Source organism: Anabrus simplex, chromosome 12, assembly GCF_040414725.1.
Source record: "Anabrus simplex isolate iqAnaSimp1 chromosome 12, ASM4041472v1, whole genome shotgun sequence".
In the NCBI taxonomy this organism is placed as follows: Eukaryota; Metazoa; Arthropoda; class Insecta; order Orthoptera; family Tettigoniidae; genus Anabrus; species Anabrus simplex.
The window spans coordinates 71,030,902-71,052,936 of NC_090276.1; the positions used below are offsets into that span (position 1 = coordinate 71,030,902).

Sequence of the window (22,035 nt, forward strand, 5' to 3'; positions counted from 1 at the left end):
ATCATCATCATCATCATCATTATTATTGCCTAATGTTCGTGGATAAGAAAAATTCTATAAATAAAATAAAGTACTCCCAAATATGTGTGTTATCTTTTGATTTGCTGGTATACATAAATTCTCGGCCTGTATGAGCTTCAGATTCATTGCTTGAACTTTAAAAATGATGTGTTATGATTCAATTAGCTGCAAATGTGGGTGTCATTTTCTTTATTTTCTTCAATATGTTACTAATGTTCTTATTGTTGTCTCTCAGGTTTTGGTATGAGAATCCATCAGTATTCAAACCAGAGCAATTGACTCAAATCAAACAAACCTCGCTAGCACGAGTCTTGTGTGACAATGGAGATGACATCACTGACGTTACAAGGAATGTATTCATTCTTCCTAAACGCCAGATCCCTGCATTCCAGTCCTGCAGTGAGATACCTCAGGTGGAACTCAGATTTTGGACAGAATGTTGTCATGGTAAGTTTCTTCTTAAGGAAATTTTAAGAATAATAAGCGTGTTTACATGTTAGTCACTCTAATGGAACAATTCAAGTTGATGGCAGAGGATCTGCCACAAATGTTATACCTCAAGTCTACAATTGTTAATATTGGCCAACTCATGGAAGAGGTAATCATAAGGATTTATGCAGCCCAGATGAAGTGATGAACAACTTAAAGTGTCACCTGTGATCACCAGATTTATTTAATTTTGTCAGAAGCAACAATAGCATCTTCATCAGTGTTCTCCCTGCCGTTTTTACAGGCCGCCCGGCTAGTTACATAATATTAATACATATTTGAGTCATTGGGTGCTCCAAATTAAGATGTAATTACTGTAAAACTGTTGATTTAAATGATAAATCATTATTGTCAGCATAATTGCATCAGTTATATTGGAGTTTAAATGTTTATTTTTGCTGTCACATAGTGTCATGCACGAGCGGTGTCTGAATTAGCGTGGAATTACATCCGAGCACTCTATTCCGCATGACGTTGCAAACCCATATGGCTCTCCAGGCCTAAGCCCGCTGGTACATGGTTATGAAGGAGCAGTAGAATGCTAAAAGTTCAAAATACTCTGTTTATGTCTTCTTCGTGATGAGTTTCCTGAACTTCATTTAACACTAAAATAGTTCAGTTTTGCAGTTAATTTTTACCTGTCTGATATTATTGTTAATGCTGCGAGAGGAATAAACTGAAATTTTTTCATATTCAATTTTTACTAATTCCTGCCACCCGGCTGATGAAAATTTCTGGCGAAAACACTGATCATCATCCTTTTCCAGCTACATGGGTTGGGTATTATATTGAGGCCATCCATCTTTGTCTATCTAACTACCCCTATTGGTACGTTATCTTGTGTACATCAACATCCCTTGTCTATACACTCTATGATTGCTTCATTCCACCATTTCTATGGTTGACCTTGAGGCTGTGTCCTAGTCTCTTGTTCCAGGAATGGCATTCTCTTGCACTCAACAGGCACTTCTTCCTTCTACGAAAGACTTCTGATGTTGTGGTAGAATCTTAATGCCTGTGTAATTCTTTATCTAATTCATTTCATAGTTTTGCACCTTGCGGCAGAACACTTCCTAAGTATTTAGAGTTCTCTAACACCTCTAGTTCTCTGTTACCAGTCAAAAGTTTAATCTTCATACTAGCCTTCTAAGTTTCCTTATCTGGTCCTGCAACTCCTGTGTTCATTCTTTCACATTTTGCAGCGCTCCACCCGATAATCGAAAGTAGGGACTGGCTCAACCCTATATTTGAACTGAACTCTGCTTGCTGTTCAGGTACATGCTCTGTATAACCAAAATCAAACCTCTATTAATGTGTTTCTTCTCCAGGGATGCCAACTAGCCTATACAATAATAATATTCTAAAGATGAACAAGAAACAAAAAGTGTTACATTCTGTTATTTACTGTATTTATTCAAATGCAGGGCACCTCCTCCAACTTTTCCTTCAAAAATTTGTAACCCAAATGCACCTGTAAGCGGACTGGTACGCGCTCTGTCTTACAGGACAAATATCCATAAATGTACTGGTCCGCATCCGTAACCCCATTAGAGTAATGGGAAAGTGGTGGGGACAGGAAGAAAAACAACAATGGTTGAGGGCTTACTCAAGCTAATGGGGCTCCTATTCTTCTTCTTCTTCTTCTTCTTCTTCTTCTTCTTCTCTTTTAAGAAAAGCTAGGGAAAAGGAAAAGAACGGTGGCTGAGGGCTTACTGAATCAAAAAGGACCTATCGGTTGTTTCTTCTTCTTCTTCTCCTCTTTTAAAAAAGCGAGAGTGAAAGAAAAGAACAGTGGCTGAGGGCTTACTGAATCAAATATGACATCAGTTTTTCTTCTTCTTCTTCTTTTTCTTCTTCTTCTTTGTCATCTTCGTCTTCTTTAGGAAAAGTGATGGAGAAAGACACAAAAAGAACAGTTAATGAGGACTTACTCAATCAAATATGACTCCTTGTTTTTCTCTTCTTCTTACATCTTCTTTAGGAAAAGTAGTGGAGAAAGAAAGAAAAAAAGAGTTGATGAGGGCTTATTCGATCAAATACGGCTTCTTCTTTTCTTCCTATTATTACAGTACCTTATTCGTTGCAGATAAGGCAATTTCAAACTTGTACGTGGCATTTTGGAACAGTCCTGCTGAAAGCATTTTGACTGCAGTCTATAACACCAACGCTGCACACTAGAAGATTGGCGGATTCCTATCGATGTCAGTGAACATGGCAGCTGGGTGCATATGGGTTAATCAGCCTTAAAAAATGCTTTATGAAATTATAATCTTATTTATAATTGATTACTATTTTAATTTGAGGAGTGACTTTTGTGCAAGTCATTTGCCACGTAATTGCTGTTCACTGCCAATGTATTACCATATTTCATAATGTATGAAAAACTGAATACCACGGATGAATCTCTTGTCCTCATATTGGGCAGTGACTTTGAAGAAAATGAAAACTGGAAAGATTTAACTCTGCCAGTGCTGTGTTCAAATCCACGTATCTAAATAAGGACAGGAAGCTTTGCATGAACAAAAATGACAAAAATATTTGACTGAACTACAGCAAATTCCCAATTATCCGGATGCGGAATATCTGGTTTGTGGGATATCCATGCACCTCCGAAGTGTTTACTATATATTTATTTTATTTCCTTTATTTTTGTCACGGCATTTTGAATAATTGTGAACAGCGTGCTTGAAATTTGAGCTCTCGACCGCTAGTGTGCTGTATAACAGTTATTTGATAGCAGTCATGGCTATGAAGCAAGACAAAGTTGCTTTAACTTTAAAACGAAAGCTTGAATTAATTGAAGGAGAATCAGTAAAGAAATTAGTGAATGATTATGGGATTGAGATTTTTAATACTTTTGTACCGGTGCCTCAGATATTTTACCAATAGTAGACATAAGTATTTTAATATTAGCGTACTTTATTGATAAAAGTGGTTATTGAATGTATCGATTGTTCGACATTATTACATTTTCAAACAGTACTGTATGTTCTGTATTATTAAAGTTTCATTTTCCATTAAAATGCACAAAATCACATTATCCAAGTTTTCAGTTATCCGTGCGAATTTGTCTGGTGATTAGCCCGGATAATCGAGAATATGCTGTATATACCCAATTTAACAAAAAATAGTCAACCTATTGTGTCTTAACAATGTGAACAAATGGGACCAAGAAAGTGGAGAGCAGAAAGTATCCATTCAGCAGGGTCCCCGTCCTCAAGGCTAATGTCCACTCTTGTTTTGCCGGTGTGGAAACGTTAATACTACAGCCCCAGTTTAGATTGGTTTGGTTGAGAAATTTGTGATATTTTGTATTTTGAGGGAGTTCTACAATTTCATTATAGTATCATCTGACATCCGGTGAATTCCTATATTGAAGCATGTGGCATATTCATTCAAATTGTAATTTTCATACCTGTAATTATCTATAATTAGATTATTAACCCTGGAGAGGGTGCACCACGGTCTTTTCGACCGGGTTCAGAGATAAATGTTTATAGTTCTTAACGTAGTGGGTTGCTAGCTTCCATCCCCTCAGTACCTTACATTCGACTCGTCCACTGTCAATGTGCATAAACAATTCACCCCTCATGCTCCTCAGAATCTACCTGAATGCATTGTTTGATGGACCCAGTCTAAAACTCCCGGCGTGCCTCATTATGTATGAGTATTTCTGAGCTAAGTTTTATTTTTTTTAAATGTGTCAGTTTTGTTTTATTTTTGTGTAAAATAGTGCCTTCATATTTACTGAAGTCCAGCTCATCATGGATAGAAATAGGGAAAGAGAAATCAAAAGACTTCTAGAAAGAGTTGAGAAGGAATCGGCAAGAGAAGAGGAGAGAAGTGAAAATCCAGGAATGGTTAGGCGCCAATAGTTTATCGATTAACCTGCTGTTGAAGTGATTGACGACTTGCATCAGATGATCACATGGAAAACAAGCTACAAATACAAGGAGCAGAGGAATCTGCTAATGAATAGGAGCAAGTTGAGTGCCAAGGACCTCGGTTCATTGGAAAAGACAACATAACATGGGCTGTCCACTGACCTCCAAGGAATAGAAATACGAGAACACCTGCACGAAATATAGTGAGACGCTCACCTGGGGTGATGCGTCATAAACCAAACTTTCCAATAGAGGCATGGATAAATATTAATTATGAATTAAGTGTTGGTTGACATTGTAATATTTACTCATTTGTGCTGTTTTCTCCATACTCAGTCTGAAACACTGTGTGCGCATCTTCACAGGGTTATTTTTACGTGTCCTCTCCAGGGTTAACCCAGGAACATAGTTCTGACTTTGTTGCATTTACTGAATCTTGTAATCTAGTATTTACACTGATTGTAATGTTTTCTCCACAGATTGCAGTAACTCAGGACAGTTTAACAGCATCACTAGACTCCCATTCTCATCGGCAAGATCTAGGCGAGCCCTAGACTATTCCTATGCTAGTGACAAGCCCATGTTCGTTTCGACTACACCTCATCCATACTTCGACAATACCACCATCAGCTCGACCAGCGGACCTTTACCCACAGTGGACCACACCGAGAATGAGATACCCTCGTCTTCTTCGTCATCATCTGGCCGAACTGCAGACGAAGAGGAAGTGGATGAAGAAAGGATAGAAGGCATCGAGACAGCACTGGAAGAGTTCCAGAAGACCATTAAACAGCTCAGGCGGAAGATTAGAAAGTTGGAACATCACTGCCAAGCCAATGGCATGGGAAAACACAATTCTTCCAACAAGTGTATTGATAGTGAGGGTGATTGGAGAAAGAACAATGAAGTCTGGAAGAAGGATAACTGTACAGACTGCATCTGTAAGGTAAGCACACACTTTTTAGACATACCACATTTCTTCTATAATAATTGTGTAGAGAATTTCACAACAACAGGGCTAGTGTAAGAGAACAGTGATGATCCTTTGATTTGTTATTAGATGTAAGGCTTTTCAGGCATTTGTTCTATAAAACCAGCGTTTCGTCTTAGACCAGACACTAATCATGGGAGTGGAATGTGTCAGGCCCTATCCACTGACACTTAGGTATAAGCAGGTGAATTTATCAGAGGCCCTTTCTTCTTCTTCTGTTAAATTCATCTGCATACACCCTGGCATCCGTGAATAAGGCTTGACATGTCCCAGTCTAATGGGTCTAGTGTCAGGCCTAAGACGAAACACTGCTTTTATAGAGCAAACTTCTGAAAAACCTTCCATCTAATTTTTGAAATGCTCTGTTGGTGGAAAATAACTCTAATTCCCTATTGGGAATTTGGACTTTCCATCATCTTTTGATTCAGCACAAATAGAGTCCCAAAACTTTCTGCATGTTAAGAATAATTTGGGCAATATCTACACTCTATTGGATAATCTATTTTTTTTTTATTTTAGCCAGATTTGAACCATATTTGGTGAGGCAGTTAAAATAATCTAAATTTTGTTTAATTAGAGCAATTAGATTTGGAATTTCTTTCTTTTGAAAAAAAAAGTCATCCTTTTCAAAATGCTTATGTTTTGAGGTTTAAAATTTGGTTGTTAAGCTCAGGAAGGTTACAGGAATAATTTGTACAATTATGGTTATTTTTAATTGAAAACATATTTTTATCAACATTTCTGTTAATAAGTATGAGGATAAAAAGGCAATCCCTAACAGGTGTCACGTACAATGGTTGGATGCCCACAAAGATTATCAGAGCCATCCTCATGGTGGGCAAGACAGAAGTAGCACTATCAGGAAATGAACACCACAGACATGCAAATGCTGTGGTGGTCTGTGGTTGTTCCTCTGACCGATTCAGTGCATGATGAGCACACGCAAGGATCCTTTAAGAAACTGGAGGAGAGAGAACTCCACTGGTATGGTACATCAAGCTCCTGGTGATCATCCTGTAAAGAGAGCTCTTGCCATTGCCGAACCAAGGAGAGACCAAGGACACACAACCGCCTTGAGGTGGAAGGATGTTCCTGACACCCAGTTACAGAAGTGATGGGAATACTCTTTATGGATCAAAAGAAACCACCACTTTGTGTCACTTAGGAGAGTTTACACTGTCGACAAATGTACGGCCAAGGAAAAGAAGAATTTTTGTCAATAAGTAGCATCAAAATTAATTAATGAAGAAGCACTGGGAGAAAGGTAAACTATTATTTGAACTATTCTTAGACAACGGAAAGGCTCATGGTAGCATACCAAGGGAGCATATCTGGGAATTCGTTATGAAATAATTAACCCCTTAATCAGTTTTATATATGGAAAGAGGAAGTGAAACAATATGGGATAAAATTTAATGCCAAAAAGAGCGAGATACTAAACACAACTAGAAAGAAGGAGAGACCTATGAGAAGGATAATGCTTGGAGAGGAACAGCTTAGGAAGGCAGAGAGTTTCAAGTACTTGAGCAGTATCATAGAGGAAAATAGAAGAAATAATGAGGAAATAATTGAGTGTCAAAAGTCAAGCAGAAGCATTCCTGAAAAGTGTCGGAAGCCTGGTATGGAGCAAGGATGTGAGAAGCAAAAGAGTGATATACAGGATGTACTATACAGGATGTACTATTTACCCATTCTGATGTGTGCAGCAAAAACTTGGGTAATGAGACAGATAGGATACAGGCAAGTGAAATGTAATTTCTGAGAAGCAGGATGGGAGTGACAAGAATGGATAAGATGATAAACAAGAAGTTCAGAGATGTAGCAAAAGAAGAGCCACTACAGAAGGATAGAGGCATCTAGACTTGGATAGTATGGACACATGAAGAGAATGACAGAGGAAAGGCTACCGAGGAGGATGCACGAAATGGAGATAACAGGAAAATGACCAAGAGACAGGTGGATAAAAGGAGTGGCAGAGAAGAGGAGATGGAGAGGCTTATGTTCCAAGCAGACCTGGCCAACAGCTAGAAACTACATATGATGATGATGATGATGATGATGATGATGATAAACCAAGAATTTATTTTTCACCTGTTGAGTAATTGATTTCGGTAATTTTTCCCTCCTCAAGTTTGAAAACGTTTTCACTGGAGCACAATACATAAAAATGTCAGACACAAACATACCATCTCTTTCAATTCTTCTAGTTAATCAGAAAAAAAGTGTAAAAAATTTATTATTATTATTATTATTATTATTATTATTATTATTATTATTATTATTATTATTATTATTATTATTATTATTATTATTAATAATCTCCTTCTTCACAACCATAGGGTATCAGTACATGATCTGTTTTAAGATCAACAGCTGTTGTAAATCATGAAACCATATTTAGCTCAAACATTTGGTTTAATATATTGAGCCAAGATATTCTTCTCCCCAGGGCTATGTGTTCCATTAATTTTTCCTTGGAGTTTTACTTACAGAAGATGGTACTTATTGTCATGCATAACTTATTACCAAAGTAAACTTTTTTTTTTTCTCTTGATGGCATTGAGAATTTCAGGTCGTTTGTTCATACGATTCAAAACTTCTGCGTTGGTAATTTTTGGCTCTCCGAAGTATTTTGAGTATCCTTCGGTCTGTCCACATTTCAAATGTCCCCAGTCTCCAGTGTCTGTTGATGTCCAAGATTCAATGCCATACAGCAGAATGCTAAGTACATAACATTCAAGTAATCAAGTGCACAGATTTAAGGACAGATCATGATTTGTCACAAATTTTTTGAAAAGAAGTCTGCTTGCTCAATTGTATATCGGAGAAGTCTCAGCCGTCATTTATGTGGCACCTCAAGTATTCAAATGATGCCTCTTTCACAATCCTCCTCCTTCTCCTCATCATCATCATAATCATTTTCCAGTTCCAGTTTCTCGGGTGTGGTGTACAAGCGCTCGCCACTTCTTCCTGTCAAAGTATAGTTTCTGTTCCTCTTTGTCCTCCCACTTGGCATTCTTCTTGCTGACCTCCAGTTTCACCATGTCTATCCATCTATTTCTTGGCCTCCCAACTGGCCTCTCCCCTTTCTCTCAAAGTAATTCCTTGTCCATCCTCATATCATGTCCAAAGCATCGTAGTCTGCGTCTTCCTAAAAGCTCGGTAACAGGTCTTTTGATGCCAGCCTCCTTCCTGTTTGCTTCATTTCTAACCTTGTCCTTCCTGGTCTGAAGGTTCATTGTTCTCATGAATTTCATTTCTTTTGACTGGATTTTCCTACTTGCGTTGTTATGCAGGGCACATGTTTTAATTGGAATGAAGTAGGTATAAAGATCAATATTACATTCTGGGGTATTTTATCATTCCAGAGTAGATTTCTCACTTGAAAATAAAATTGAGAAGCTTTCCGAGTCCTGTTAAGTATTTCTTGGTTTACTGCGTTATCTTCTGAAATGATCCTTCCAAGGTATTTGAAGTTAGAAACAGACTGCAGTAGAGTGCCTTTCCTCTTGATTGTCATTTCAACAGTTTTTGTTTTACTGATGTTTAGTCCCTATTCTTTAAACTTGCCATTCCAAAGATTTAGTTTCTCTTGTACTTCTGCTTCATTTTCTCTGCAGATCAGAACATCATCTGCATGTATTAGTGTGTTACACTCTTTGCAATGTTCTTTGATGGACTTCTGACCCATAACAATGATGAACATGAGTGGTGACAAGGCACTTCCCTGTTGGACTCCTCTTTTGGTTTCAAACCAATCTGATCTTCCATCCCCTACTTACACACAGCTTGAGCACATTTGATAGAGCATCTTTTTTTTTTAATTGATCAGGAAGTTTAGTATACCCATACCTTCTAGGCATTTCCAGATTATCTCTCTAGGAACACTGTCATAGGCCTTCTCGATGTCCATAAAAACCATCACTAAGTTCTAACCATATTCCCAGTGCTTCTCTGTTAGCATTCTGATGGCAAACATCAGGTCTGTAGTGCTTCGGTTCTTCCTGAGCCCATGTTGCTCCTCCTCCAATAATGGTTGAACTATATTCCTGATTCTTCTTTCAGTTATATTCTCCAGAAGTTTAAGTGAGTGAAAAAGTAGAGTGATACCCCTATAATTTCCACATTTCACAATCCTATCATTGTAAATCTTTGTTTGCTTACTGGAATTATCATCATCATCATCATCATCATCATCATCATCATCATCATCAGTAATCTGCATTCAGGGCTATCGCCCATGTGGCAGATTCCCTATCAGTAGTTTACCTGGCTTTTCTTAAAAGATTTCAAAGAAGTCGGAAGTGTATCTACCCCTCTCTTGGTAAATTATTCCTATCTATAGTCCCTCGTCCTATAATGAATATGTAGGGCCACCATCTTGAATGCAACGAAACTTGAAGGTGTGTGTTTCAACATTCACACCACCTCTAAGCTCTTAATGATGCAGATGACAGTCCACTTCCTGAAGGATTTTAATTTTGTCTTCATTAATATGCAATTTCAGGACTTTTTCCATATCCACAACTAGACTATCACAAGACAAATATACACCCTGCTAGTGAACTGCACACGATTATGTTCCTAATCTGTAGGTAAGCTATAGTGCAACAAATTCGCTACCCTTAACTGTACAGTACCGTACCACTCAACACAGAATAAATTTCTAACTTCTGAATGGAATGTGAAACACAAACAGACTCACTGGGTTATTCGGCTATCTTGCTGCTAACCAGTAAAAAATTGAAATTCCTACAACTAATGGCTTGCTCCCCAAAGGTGCTACATACCGTGTGAAGTTCAGGAATTCAAGGCCCTTTCTTGTTATCACGCAACTTTCCTCGTGTAGCAGGGGCTCTTATCAGTGTTAAAAATCATGTTCCTCTCACAAGTGACGACAAAGAACATTTTCAGAGCTAGAAAGAATTTGATCATACTAAGAAGTAATAGCGAACATTTGTGATGCAATAAGCGAGGTATTTTTATATAAATAGGGATCGTGACTTTGAATTTATGACGTGCTATGCGAGAAAACAGGTTAATGAGGAAGGCACTAATAAGTTTTCACTGTATCGGTATGCTAGTAAGTAACCTTTCCCATACATTTTCTCCCTAATTTCCCTGAATTCTTTCTTTCAGGACAAACAGATCACCTGTACGACTGTGAAGTGTGCCGAGCTGAGCTGCAAGAACCCACTCCATCGTGATGGAGAGTGCTGTCCCGTGTGTGCATAGTGAGAGCAACACAAGATGACTCTGTTACTAGTCAAGCGAAATCTAAACATTGGCATTTACAACGTTTTTAAGTTTTAGTTCCCTCGTACCCCTTCTTCTCCACCCAGTTGTCTTAATGAAGAAAGGAGTGATATATGAACTGGTTAAAGAGGATAACTTGTCAAATAGCACTAGATTATTTAACTCAGTTTTTACCCGTTTCATATTTCATATGGTTGAAAAGGAGATAGTATGTAAAATGTAATGAAAAGTTAGAAATTATATCTTTTGGTTAAAATTGTCCAACTATGGCTTATGCAGCCCTGGAAGGCTGCAAGATATTTAGTATTATTGGTCGTTGTCCTATTGATTAAGTAAAATGCGCGATTAGCATAGTGGAGCCCTCCTGTGGATCAGATCCATGCCTGTGTACTGGCTACCTGTCCGAAGTAGCATTGTGCCCTCAAGCCTGCACCACCAACAAGATTCTTCGAGAATACAGGAAGGTAAGAAACTTCCCATCCACTGTGATATTTCTGATACTACAGAGATCAGAAGACTAAAATCTTGAAGAAAGAGAAAATTGTCACATTATATCAAAATGGAAAGAAAAGTGAAAAATACCAACAACCCCTGCACTGCGGGGCTTCCTGGATATATGCAAGAACCCTCCTAGCTTTGAACGATTGCCATGTCGGTGACTAATGTGCAACATTTATTTTTGCCTTTTGTGAGGTCGTTTGTAACAGAAACGGTCGCTTCTCTCGAGACATGGCCATGCCACCTCAGGGGACCCACCCACATTTTCTCTGAATGGCATCCTCTGCCGGATTATGTTCTGGGTATGTGAATGTGGAAAGAAATACCAAGAGACCAGTATAACATACAAATCCCTGTTCCTACGATAATATAGATTTTTTTAAATCTATATTATAAATTGTATTGAATTGTATTGAATACGTTGAATAAAAAAGTGAAATGGTGTATGGCTTTTAGTGCCAGGAGTGTCGCGAAGTGCAGGTCTCTTGATTTGGTTCCCACAGGCAACCTGTGTGTCATGATGAGGATGAAATGATGAAGACAACATACACACCCAGCCCCCGTGCCAGCAAAATTAACCAATGATGCTTAAAATTCCTGACCCTACTGGGAATCGAACCCGGGACCTGTGTGACTAAAGGCCAGCATGCTGACCATTTAGCCATGGAGCTGGACAATATATTGAATACAGTGCACTTTCTCTTTTGAGAGCACACTAAGGATTTTCTATCCAGGACGGCTCAAGTGACGGTTTTGTTATTGACTTTGCCATGAGGATGGAAATGGGTGAACATCAGCCCACAGAAGTGTCAGATCTATAACTCCATCATCTGATAATACCAAGAGAAATATTAATTAACATCTATTGAAATAATAGGCTTAATGATTGGTGCTAGAGGGACAATACCCTTGAAGGTTGTCTCCTGTAAAAAGTTCAGCCTGAGACACATGTAGATTAATGAAGTGTGTTTATACATTGAGCATTGTAGTCTACTAATGAAGTTTAAATTAGTTTCAGTATCATTAAAATGAATCTGTTAATTGCAGTATCCTCTTAATCCTGTTACTTTTAGTTGTAAATGCAGTATAGGCTACTTTTTTTTGTGATTTTAAGACATCATTAGTTAAGCAGCCTCCAATTATGGGTAGAATGGAATAAAACTCATTGCAGCATATATATGAATGAACCAAAACATACGAAATATGAAACAGGTTAATGAGAGAGGAAAGAAAATACAATCTAGTGTTAAAATTTAATGAGTGATCTTCTTATGTTTTAGGAGTGTGTGTGAGAGAGAGAGAGAGAGAGAGAGAGAGAGAAAGAGGAAGTTGATGAAAGAAAGGAAAAACTAAAGAAAGGAAAAAATGGTGTGAAAGTGGTCTTTTTTCAAATGTGCGTTACAAACCGTGAGTGTACCCTAATGTGTGTTTTAAAAAATATATATATTAAAAAGAACTGACTGTCCCTCTTCAGTATACATTAAAGAATAAAGAGAACATAAAACAGTTTTTTAAAACAGGATATGTGAACAGGTAATAGAATTTATATGTTGAATGTATTGTATTATAATAATAACAATGTACTAGTTTTTTTTTTAAAGGAAGAAACTTTAATTGTTAGCTTCTGTGCCAAAATGTACTGTACTGCTTTGTTAATAACTTAGACAATGACTACAACAACAACAACAACAACAACAACAACAAACATTGTAAAGTAGACTGTTGAATTCTCAGCCCATTGCTGTCTTTCAGTTTTTGAAACAAGAAAAAGAAATAAATGGAGAAAGATATGGATACAATGAGAGAATTACAATTTTATGACTTCAAGGTTTTTATTGAGTGAATGTTCATCTTGAATTACAGGAAATGAATAAAAAAATACTTGGATATCAATCTGTATACCTGCCAATAACTTTTACTTAAATAATTGTAGTAATAATCATAGATAAATGTGAAGTAGGAAAAATCCTTTTTTAAGGAAATTTAAAGAGAATTTCTCTTTACAATTAAAACAAAGGGCAAATTTTGTCAGAAATGCTCTTTTTCATGTAAAATATATACATTAAAAGACTATTATGCCTTTCAGTACAGAGCCTGCAAGCCTCACTGATAGCATAAGTAAAAATTAGTAGTAATAGATACAATAAAATGGTATGGCCCCTGATATGTACAAAGATTGGAAACAAAAGGATGTATTTAAGGCCAAGCTACAAAGTGCATGAAGTTACAAGAACATTTCTAATGTGAAGAAGTGGTAAACTGACATTGGCAATAGAGGATGTGACACTGTATAGAGTTCATAGATTTCTTTTCCAAAAATACAGCACTTTCCTAATATTTAACATAGGTATAGGCCAAAGTTTGCTGAAGGAATTGCAGAAAGACAAAACATCCTACTGTCATCTGATGATCTTAAGATTTTTATTATAATTTAAAGAAAATCAAGAATACTGAGCTCAAAAGCTACAGTCGCTGAAGTGCAGCCAGTATTTGGGAGATGGTGAGTTCGAACCCCACTGTCGGCAGTCCTGAAGATGGTTTTCCATGGTTTCCCATTTTCACGCCAGGTTAATGCTGGGGCAGTACCTTATATTTTTTTTTTGCTAGGGGCTTTACGTCGCACCGACACAGATAGGTCTTATGGCGACGATGGGATAGGAAAGGCTTGGGAGTTGGAAGGAAGCGGCCGTGGCCTTAATTAAGGTACAGCCCCAGCATTTGCCTGGTGTGAAAATGGGAAACCACGGAAAACCATTTTCAGGGCTGCCGATAGTGGGATTCGAACCTACTATCTCCCGGATGCAAGCTCACAGCCGCGCGCCTCTACGCGCATGGCCAACTCGCCCGGTAGTACCTTCATTAAAGCCATGGCTGCTTTGTTCCCACTCCTAGCCCTTTCCTGTCCCATCGTCGCCATAAGATCTATCTGTGTCTTGCAACGTAAACCAACTTGTTAAAAAAAAAAAAATCAAAAGATGAAATGTCAGTAACATCTCAAAGAGAATTCTCTTCCAATTATTGTTCATCCTTATTTCCACATATTCTAGATTTAAAAGTTTGTCCTCATCCCGAGATGGTGCAGCTCTTTTCACGCACCCCCCCACCTCAGTGGAGTACCTTTTCCACAACATATCAGCCTTCCTGCTAATTTTAAATATTTGGGAGTAGGCTATTGAGAATCAAACACAGGCCTATGCAGTCTGGAAGACCACTTTTGCAATTAACATAGATTTCCCTGTGTTTAAGGAAAGTCTGTTCTTTTTGTCAGTCATCCCCATCTGTCTTCACGAAGAAAATTGACTGTCAAAATCTTCAGTGAATATGCACTTTCTAAATCATGTGAAATTAATTGCCTTATGTCTGTATTGATGATTTATCACTATTAACAAAGATGGGTAGGTCCACCTTAAATTATATGTTCTTATTATTTATTCATTATTTATATTAGGACTTGTTTTGACCCTTCTATTGGGCCATCGTTAGCCTTAAAAACCTGATGTATCATACGGTCAAACATGAAACCAGTGATCAAATACAAACTGTTTCTCACTTTTACAGCTCTCAATTTAACCTTCCCTAGGACGGATCTCTTCCTCAACCGTCAAAAGTCTTGGTATAAAACATATTAATGGCTGAAATGATAGGGTAACAACTGAAAAGAAATGCAGTTTTGAGATTTTAATAATCAATGTATTAGGTAATTTTGAAATGTACAACCTCCAAAAATGTTACCAAAAAAAATTTAATGTATTCATGCAGGAAGCACTTCTAATGGTTTTCAATGCTCTGACAGCAATTTTGCTTAATTCCAAAGGGTCATTTGAGTTTTAACTCTTTTCCAGGTTATAATAAATGATACAAGAAATATTTTTTACAATTTGCTTTACATCTCACCGACACAGGTCTTGTAGCGAGGATGGGATAGGAAAGGGCTAAGAGTGGGAAGGAAATGGCTGTAGCCTTAATTGCTGGGTGTGAAAATGGGAAACCACAGAAAATCATCTTCAAGGCTGCCGACAGTGGGGTTCGAACCCACTATCTCCCTAATGCAAGCTCACAGCCGCATGATCCTAATTGCACAGCCAACTCGTTCAGTGATATAAGAACTACATACTCACCAGTTTTCATAAAAATTGTGTAACAAGTGCGTTTTTGAGAGACAATCAACTGCTAAAATATTTAAACTCTTCTCCTGAAAAACCATGGATTTTGAATTGTAATATTTTCATTCTCAGCCATCAATATCGTGCCAGTCATGAGCTATGAACTTGATCAGCTACTATGATTGAACAAGAAAAATTGTCCTCTTCTGTCTCCAGCAGAGAAGGAGAGAGGAAAGAAGAAATGAGGAATTTTGCAAAGCAGCTTGGGATGGAAATGAGCTTGCTAGCAATGTTAAAACTGAACAGACTAAAGTGGTATGACTCCTGACAGGATCCATGAGGAAGTCTGGACACATCTGGGAAAAACTAGAATGGAGAGACTTGGCTAAAAGATACAGGATGGCAATAAAAACTGGAACAGTGACTATCATTGGATAGAAAATTTTGGAAAAGGCTAATTTATTACTACACCTAGCTTTCTGGAAAGGTTAAGTGATGATGAAATTTTTACCTTTCTTGGAAGTGGTTATTGTTATTCTTATAATTCTCATAGCCTACACCAATGAAGACCATCTCTGATAAAGATACATAGGTAGGTAGTTTAATTAACAACGATTTTCATACATCCCTTGTAGAAGGATCCTGTTGTTATGATATACAAAATCACTTTTTCTGTGTTTATAGAGCGTAGTCAGTTGGAGAGCCTGGACTGGCAAAGGATACATAGTTTATTTTTCAATCATCTCTCATTGTGACATATGTAAGGAATGTTTGATGTACCTGGAAATAAACAAAACAAATTTCTATGATAATTTTCCTTTCGTGATACGTTATTGGCAGGTATGCACAGAGACTTTTCTCACTATTTAGTAACTGCTTTATAATATTTAGACTTGCTTAGCGCTTGCCAGATTAAAATTTGAATGAAAAACTATAGGCTTTAAAACCCAAAAAAAAATATTTCTTTAAAGTGTCATATTGATGTTCCACCTATTGTACATTTTACTGGAGTATAATACTACATACTTGGCAGGATAAATTATAACTTATTAAATTATTATTTCTTCAACAACATGATAGATTTTATATTGCATTTAAATACGGTAAAGTCTTGGATTGCGAGCACAATTCGTTCTGTAAAAGTGTTTGTAATCCAAAGCACTTGTACATCAAAGTGATTTTTTTCTATAAGAAATAACTGAAAATTAGACGACTAGTTCCACAACCAAAATATATGTATTGCTATCAATTTATCCCCATGAGAGCAACGTTCCTACTTTTTCTAGAACACATGGTCATTGCCTTCGTATTCTCATGATTCCTTTTGCTGCATCCAGAGCCTGCAGATTGTTGATGCAGGCTTTGTGTAAAATCTTGCAATATTAAGCACACACATTTGTAGGTGTTCCTTCTTAACTTCCAGTGTTATCATTTCCTTCTTCTTACTGCCATCATCTTCAATATTTTTTCTCCATGGGGCCAATTGCTGCAGTAAAGTTATTAAAGAATAGTTCCTGTACTTGGACACAAAATAAGAAATGCTTTGTGATTTCAATGCTCTAATATAGAGTAATGTAGGTACTGGTATACACTCGTATGGATGTTGACTGTACAAATGAAGCACAATAACTGAACTCAAGCATGGGAGAATATTATCCAGAATCCCACAGCATGAGGGAAAGGGAATGGCACTTTTGCGGCTACCTGACGCACAGCAGACAGAAAACCTTACTCGTTTATGAAGTTAAAATACATTGAAAATTTTTGCTCATCTTGCAAAACAATTGCAGACCAGTACGCTCACAATCCAAGGTTTTACTATTTACTTAATTATTTTAATTTCATTTCAATTATCTGTTTCCACTGGTCAAAAACTGACATTTATAATTAATAACTCTTTTGTTCCTGGTTCTGCCTCATATAGTACTGATGAACCCAACATATTGGCTTCTGTTGATTTGTTTACCGAGGTGAATATTTTCAGAAAGAAGACTTTCTGGGTGTCTACTGAGCAATGTGAATAAACTGCACTTTTCATCTCCTATTTTAACATATATGAAAACAGTACAGTACCCTATTTTCAACAAACAAGAAAATAAAATCTTAGGGAGTTATCACTTAATGCCACAATTGACAAGAAACACTGGTAACAGCGCCTCCAAGTTATCATCATCATTCGCCTTGTCCACTTTGATATTGGGTTGTGGGTCATTGATCTCCATCTTTGCCTGTCTTTCCACCATTCTTCATCAAAGACATCTTGTTCAGTTTCTTCTTGCCATCGTTTTCTGTGTGTATCTCTAGGTGTTTTGCCTTCAACTTCCAGTTCAGATGGGATCCTCCAATTCCTTTCACATGCCCATACCAGCTCAGTCTCTGTAATTCTGTTCTGCCTCTCACTCCGCATAAGCCTAGTGTTTCTTGTATTACCTTATTTCTTATTCGCTCCTGTCTTGCCTTGGTCAGGATACATCTTAGGAATTTCATCTCACTTGCCTGGATTTTACTTTCCTCTGCTTTGGTCATTATCAAAGTTTCACCTCCATACGTCATGACTGGTAGAAAGTAGAACTTGTACATGATTTCCTTACTCCATAGTAGTCCTCTTACACTTTGGTAAAACCCTCCAGGTTACTGTACTCTTCTGCCTATCTACTGGTCACATCACATTCCCAAGGTACTGAAATGCTCTTTACTACCTCTATTGGTTCACCCTGAATTGTTACACCTCTTCCATTCCTTGGTCCTCATGTAACAACACCACTTTTACTCTTTTCTGTGTTAATTTTCATTCCACATTCTTCAATCACTTCATTGCAAGTGGTACATCACTAAAACTGAAGTCTCGGTGCTAGATTCACTCAAAGACATTACAAGATATTAGAATCGTCCCATATTTGACAGCTTTCACTTTACAATAGAAAAGGTTTTGTTATGTCGTCCGGTTCAATACATGTCTCCATCTTTCGATGAAGTGATTTTTTAATCAAACATGTTTTGGCTCATTTTGAGTCAAATTTAGTGAAAAAAATATTTTATAAGCTACATGAAATTATGTTGAAAGAGTATCATCAAAACTAATGAGAAAGAAAATATAGAAACCAAGTTAGACATGATGATAAATCTAAAACAATATGAGTTTGTGGCAAGGTTGTAAACCTCTCAGTGTAAAAGTTTTGTATGTCACTTTAAAATGAGGACAAAATCACAAATTAAAATGTAAGAACAGTCTACTTTGATGAGTCACATGTTTGTGGGCATTTTATAAGAGAAAGACCAAGGTCCACTCCATCAAAAGATGGATTCGTGTATCAAAAAGGAGGATGTAATAAAAAAGTTTATAAAGTAAAAAACTCAAAGACCTCAGTGAAGCAACAATAAAAGAAAAGACAGATCTCGAATCAGTGTACATGGGTGTGCTATCATTGGCCTGCAAAGGAAGTTGAACTCACTCTCCTCTCTATGGTTCTACTTAGATTATAGTGAGGAAACAAAAGTTATTTTGTATACAAATGCCATGTGCTAAGTAAATGCATTTAATTATATCCACTTCATTAAGTTATGTGTAGGAACCAAAATTAATTACTGTAATGTGACATTTGATAACTAAATGCTTCTTTGACTTCTACCTGTACTGGTACTCATAGAAATACTGCAGGCTGACATAAAAGCTTGTTTAGGAATACATCATAAACAATGAACAACAAACAAACTGTACAATTGTATTACATAAACATAATTTATTCAGCCAGGTACGTTGCTGTGGCTTTTAACTTTATAAATCACAAAAAACATGACAACAAAAAATAGTGAGCTGCATTGATTGATTCCTTTTTCCTTAAAGAAGATGCTTAAATCTAAAGGATGAAGCACAATGAATGTTATACTGGAAATTATTTTTTTTAAAACAAAAAATTTAAATTGTCTCTCAAAAATTTAACAGCTTTTTGTTTCATTTCCGAAGTATATCTTAGTTATTTTAAAATATAACATCATGAACATGCTTCATTCAATAGAGATCATTAATAGGGATATTTATGCCAAGTTTCATTCAGTTTCCTCAAATAGTTCCAGAGATATTGCGTTTTCCCTCCAAAAAAATAAATAAACTTTCGGGAAAATAGCTTTGACAGTTCAACACTTTGTATCTGCAAATGTGCACATGGTCTCACGTAATACACTATATCTCTTCCAAAATGCCTAATTTAGCTCTGAAAATTAACAGATGTGCTAAGAAAGCTATGGCCTTTCATATAAATGCAAAAGAGAGAAAACGGAAACTTTGATATCTCGCGGTGTACTAGCCCCCTTAAGAGATACGAAAAAAAATGCATATGACGTTTCTGGTAGGAAATCTCATTTCAAGGAAAACATGCTGCACTCATTTCTCGATAGGCCCAACCGTTTACCCATGATTTCAGTTGAGGTAGGGCAAAAACTGCCCAAATTTGGAACAAAGCCCTGTAAAATCTCCCACTAATTTGAAACAGTGAAATGTAACAAAATCAAAAGTGTCCCTTGCGTGACTCAAGATTTACCAAATTTCAGCTCAGTCAGTCCAGTAGTTTTCAAGCCTATCTGGAATCAAACAAACACCATCTCATTTTTTAACCCTACAAGTGCCAGGCATTAATGCTGAAACTGTAGTAGTTTAGAAAATATCTGATAAAATTGGTAAATATTATCAGAAACCAACAATATATACACCATTTTGATCAAAGAGTTATTTCGTGATAAAATACATATAAAAATGAGAACTAAAGAACGTTTATAAAAAGCAAATGTTTTGTTGGTTTGAATTTTTGTTATCTTGAAAACACAAAATGAAATTGCACAAAAAATTGACATCATAACAAAAAAAATTCAAAATGTTCCCCATACAATGCTGAAATAACCCTGAAAGTTTCAAGAAAATCTGTACCAGGTAATTAGCACTCCTAGACAACTTTAGGTCACAATAGGAAAAACAGAAAACATTCACTTTTTTCTTGCTTATTTTGATCCTACTTCCTCTTCCTGGGATTTCTTCCTCTTGTGTGCTCGAACTGATCCCAGCATGTTTCATGGACTCCCACATTACATCATGGATACCAAAGTCTGGATTGCCCTCGCTTTTCTGCTCTCATCGCACATACGGCGCACTTCCTCAGTTGTCTGTGATGGTGTATTGTCATCTGACAAATTATCCAAACTTCCTCCAGCTTTGCCTGGATTTTCAATGTCCTCAGAATCATTTTCACTATCAATTTCACTAAAGACATTACCCTCATCAAAAGCTTGTAAATTATCAAATTCAGTTAGCAATGTTTTTGATTTTGATGCTGCAACAAATACTACCAAAAGCGACAATAGTGGTGATAAGTGTGAACTAGAGACATTCAAGTTGATGTAGTATGAATTTTTCACCAACAGATGACATAACAGTCAAGGGAACACACACTTATTGAGGATCTCAAAAAGCGACCCTGGCACCACAGGAAGGTGCGATCCTTTGTACTTCCTGGGTTAAATAGAAATTTTGCACAGTATTAGCAGATTCCTTCTAAACAATGAATGATGTGCCAGTACAATATATTCATGACCAGTGGAAATTGTTTTCTGTACAGTCATGTGAAGCTCTTTTTATTTTTTTAATTTGTAGTCATTGCATTGGTGTGGAGACTTGTATCAGGTCTGAAGCACCACAATCACTGCCATGACATAGACTTTTAATGTGTAGTAGTGACTTTCCTTTTCTTCCGAGCTCCCTCCATATTACCAATATAAATGTATGTGGTGGTTTAACATGATGCTTGGTTCTAAAGAGTGCTCTTGTATAATGTGTTAAAATTATGTACTGTATACTTAAATGTTCAATATTTTATTGTAGTTATAATAATACTGTTTGTTGATCGCAATAGTGATCGAGAAGAATAAATTAATAATACCTTGTTACTTATAGTACAGACCTGTGCTTTCTTCATTCTTTCCTTCCTCCTTGCATTCGATCTCGATGGTGGCTTGTGGGGTTCAGATGAGGTGGAGCACAATGATTCAGGTTTTTTACGCCAGTCTTATGAGGGGAACCTGCCAAGTGTAACAACCGGATTTCCTAGAAACTTTGGTCAATGAAATAAGCGAACACCTGTTTTGGTTTATCCCGTAGACACTTGACTGTTTCCGTCCGGTTCCATGACTAAAGGGTCAGCGTGCTGGCCTTTGGTTCCAGGGGTCCCTGGTTCGATTCCCGACAGGGTCAGGAATTTTAACCAGCATTGGTTAATTCTGCTGGCCCAGGAGCTGGGTGTATGTGTCGTCTTCATAATCATTTCATCATCATCACCACCACCACCATGGTGCACAGGTCGCCTATGAGCGTCAAATCAAAAAACCTGCACCTGGGGAGCCGAACATGTCCTCAGGCACTCCTGACACTAAAAGCCATATGCCATTTCTTTTCAACCGTTTCCAAGAAAATTATGGTCGAAGTTTTGGCCATGCTTTATGTGGCTATCAGCATGTAGCAAGTTCAACCGATGCAGTGCACAGTGGCTTTTGTCGCGGATTCACAATTTTGCGCCCTGTATTCAAATCCTAATGAATAGGTTTTTTTTGTTTCATTTATTTACTTTTGTCCTTTGACGATTACTAAACAAACAGTTTTGTTCAATGAATTTTAAAATATCATTGTCCTTATTCACTTATGTTCTCTCCTACAAGATATTAGAATCATTCTGTATTGATGGTTTTCACTTTACAAAGGAAAATTTAACATGTCTTCCTATTCAATACATAACACCACTCCATCATTAGA

At 37.0% G+C, this 22,035-nt stretch overlaps 1 protein-coding gene across 1 annotated transcript in view; it reads left to right on the forward strand.

Moving 5' to 3' along the window:
- The window catches only part of Pxn (Peroxidasin), a 296,390-nt gene extending 275,203 nt beyond the window's left edge, over positions 1-21,187 (forward strand). Inside the window, exons 20-22 of the mRNA XM_067156835.2 lie at positions 257-468; positions 4,874-5,340; positions 10,525-21,187. Coding sequence (XP_067012936.2) covers positions 257-468; positions 4,874-5,340; positions 10,525-10,620 — 775 coding nt within the window. The 3' untranslated portion in view covers positions 10,621-21,187. The remainder of the gene's footprint in view (positions 1-256; positions 469-4,873; positions 5,341-10,524) is intronic.
- Positions 21,188-22,035: the final 848 nt, after the last annotated feature.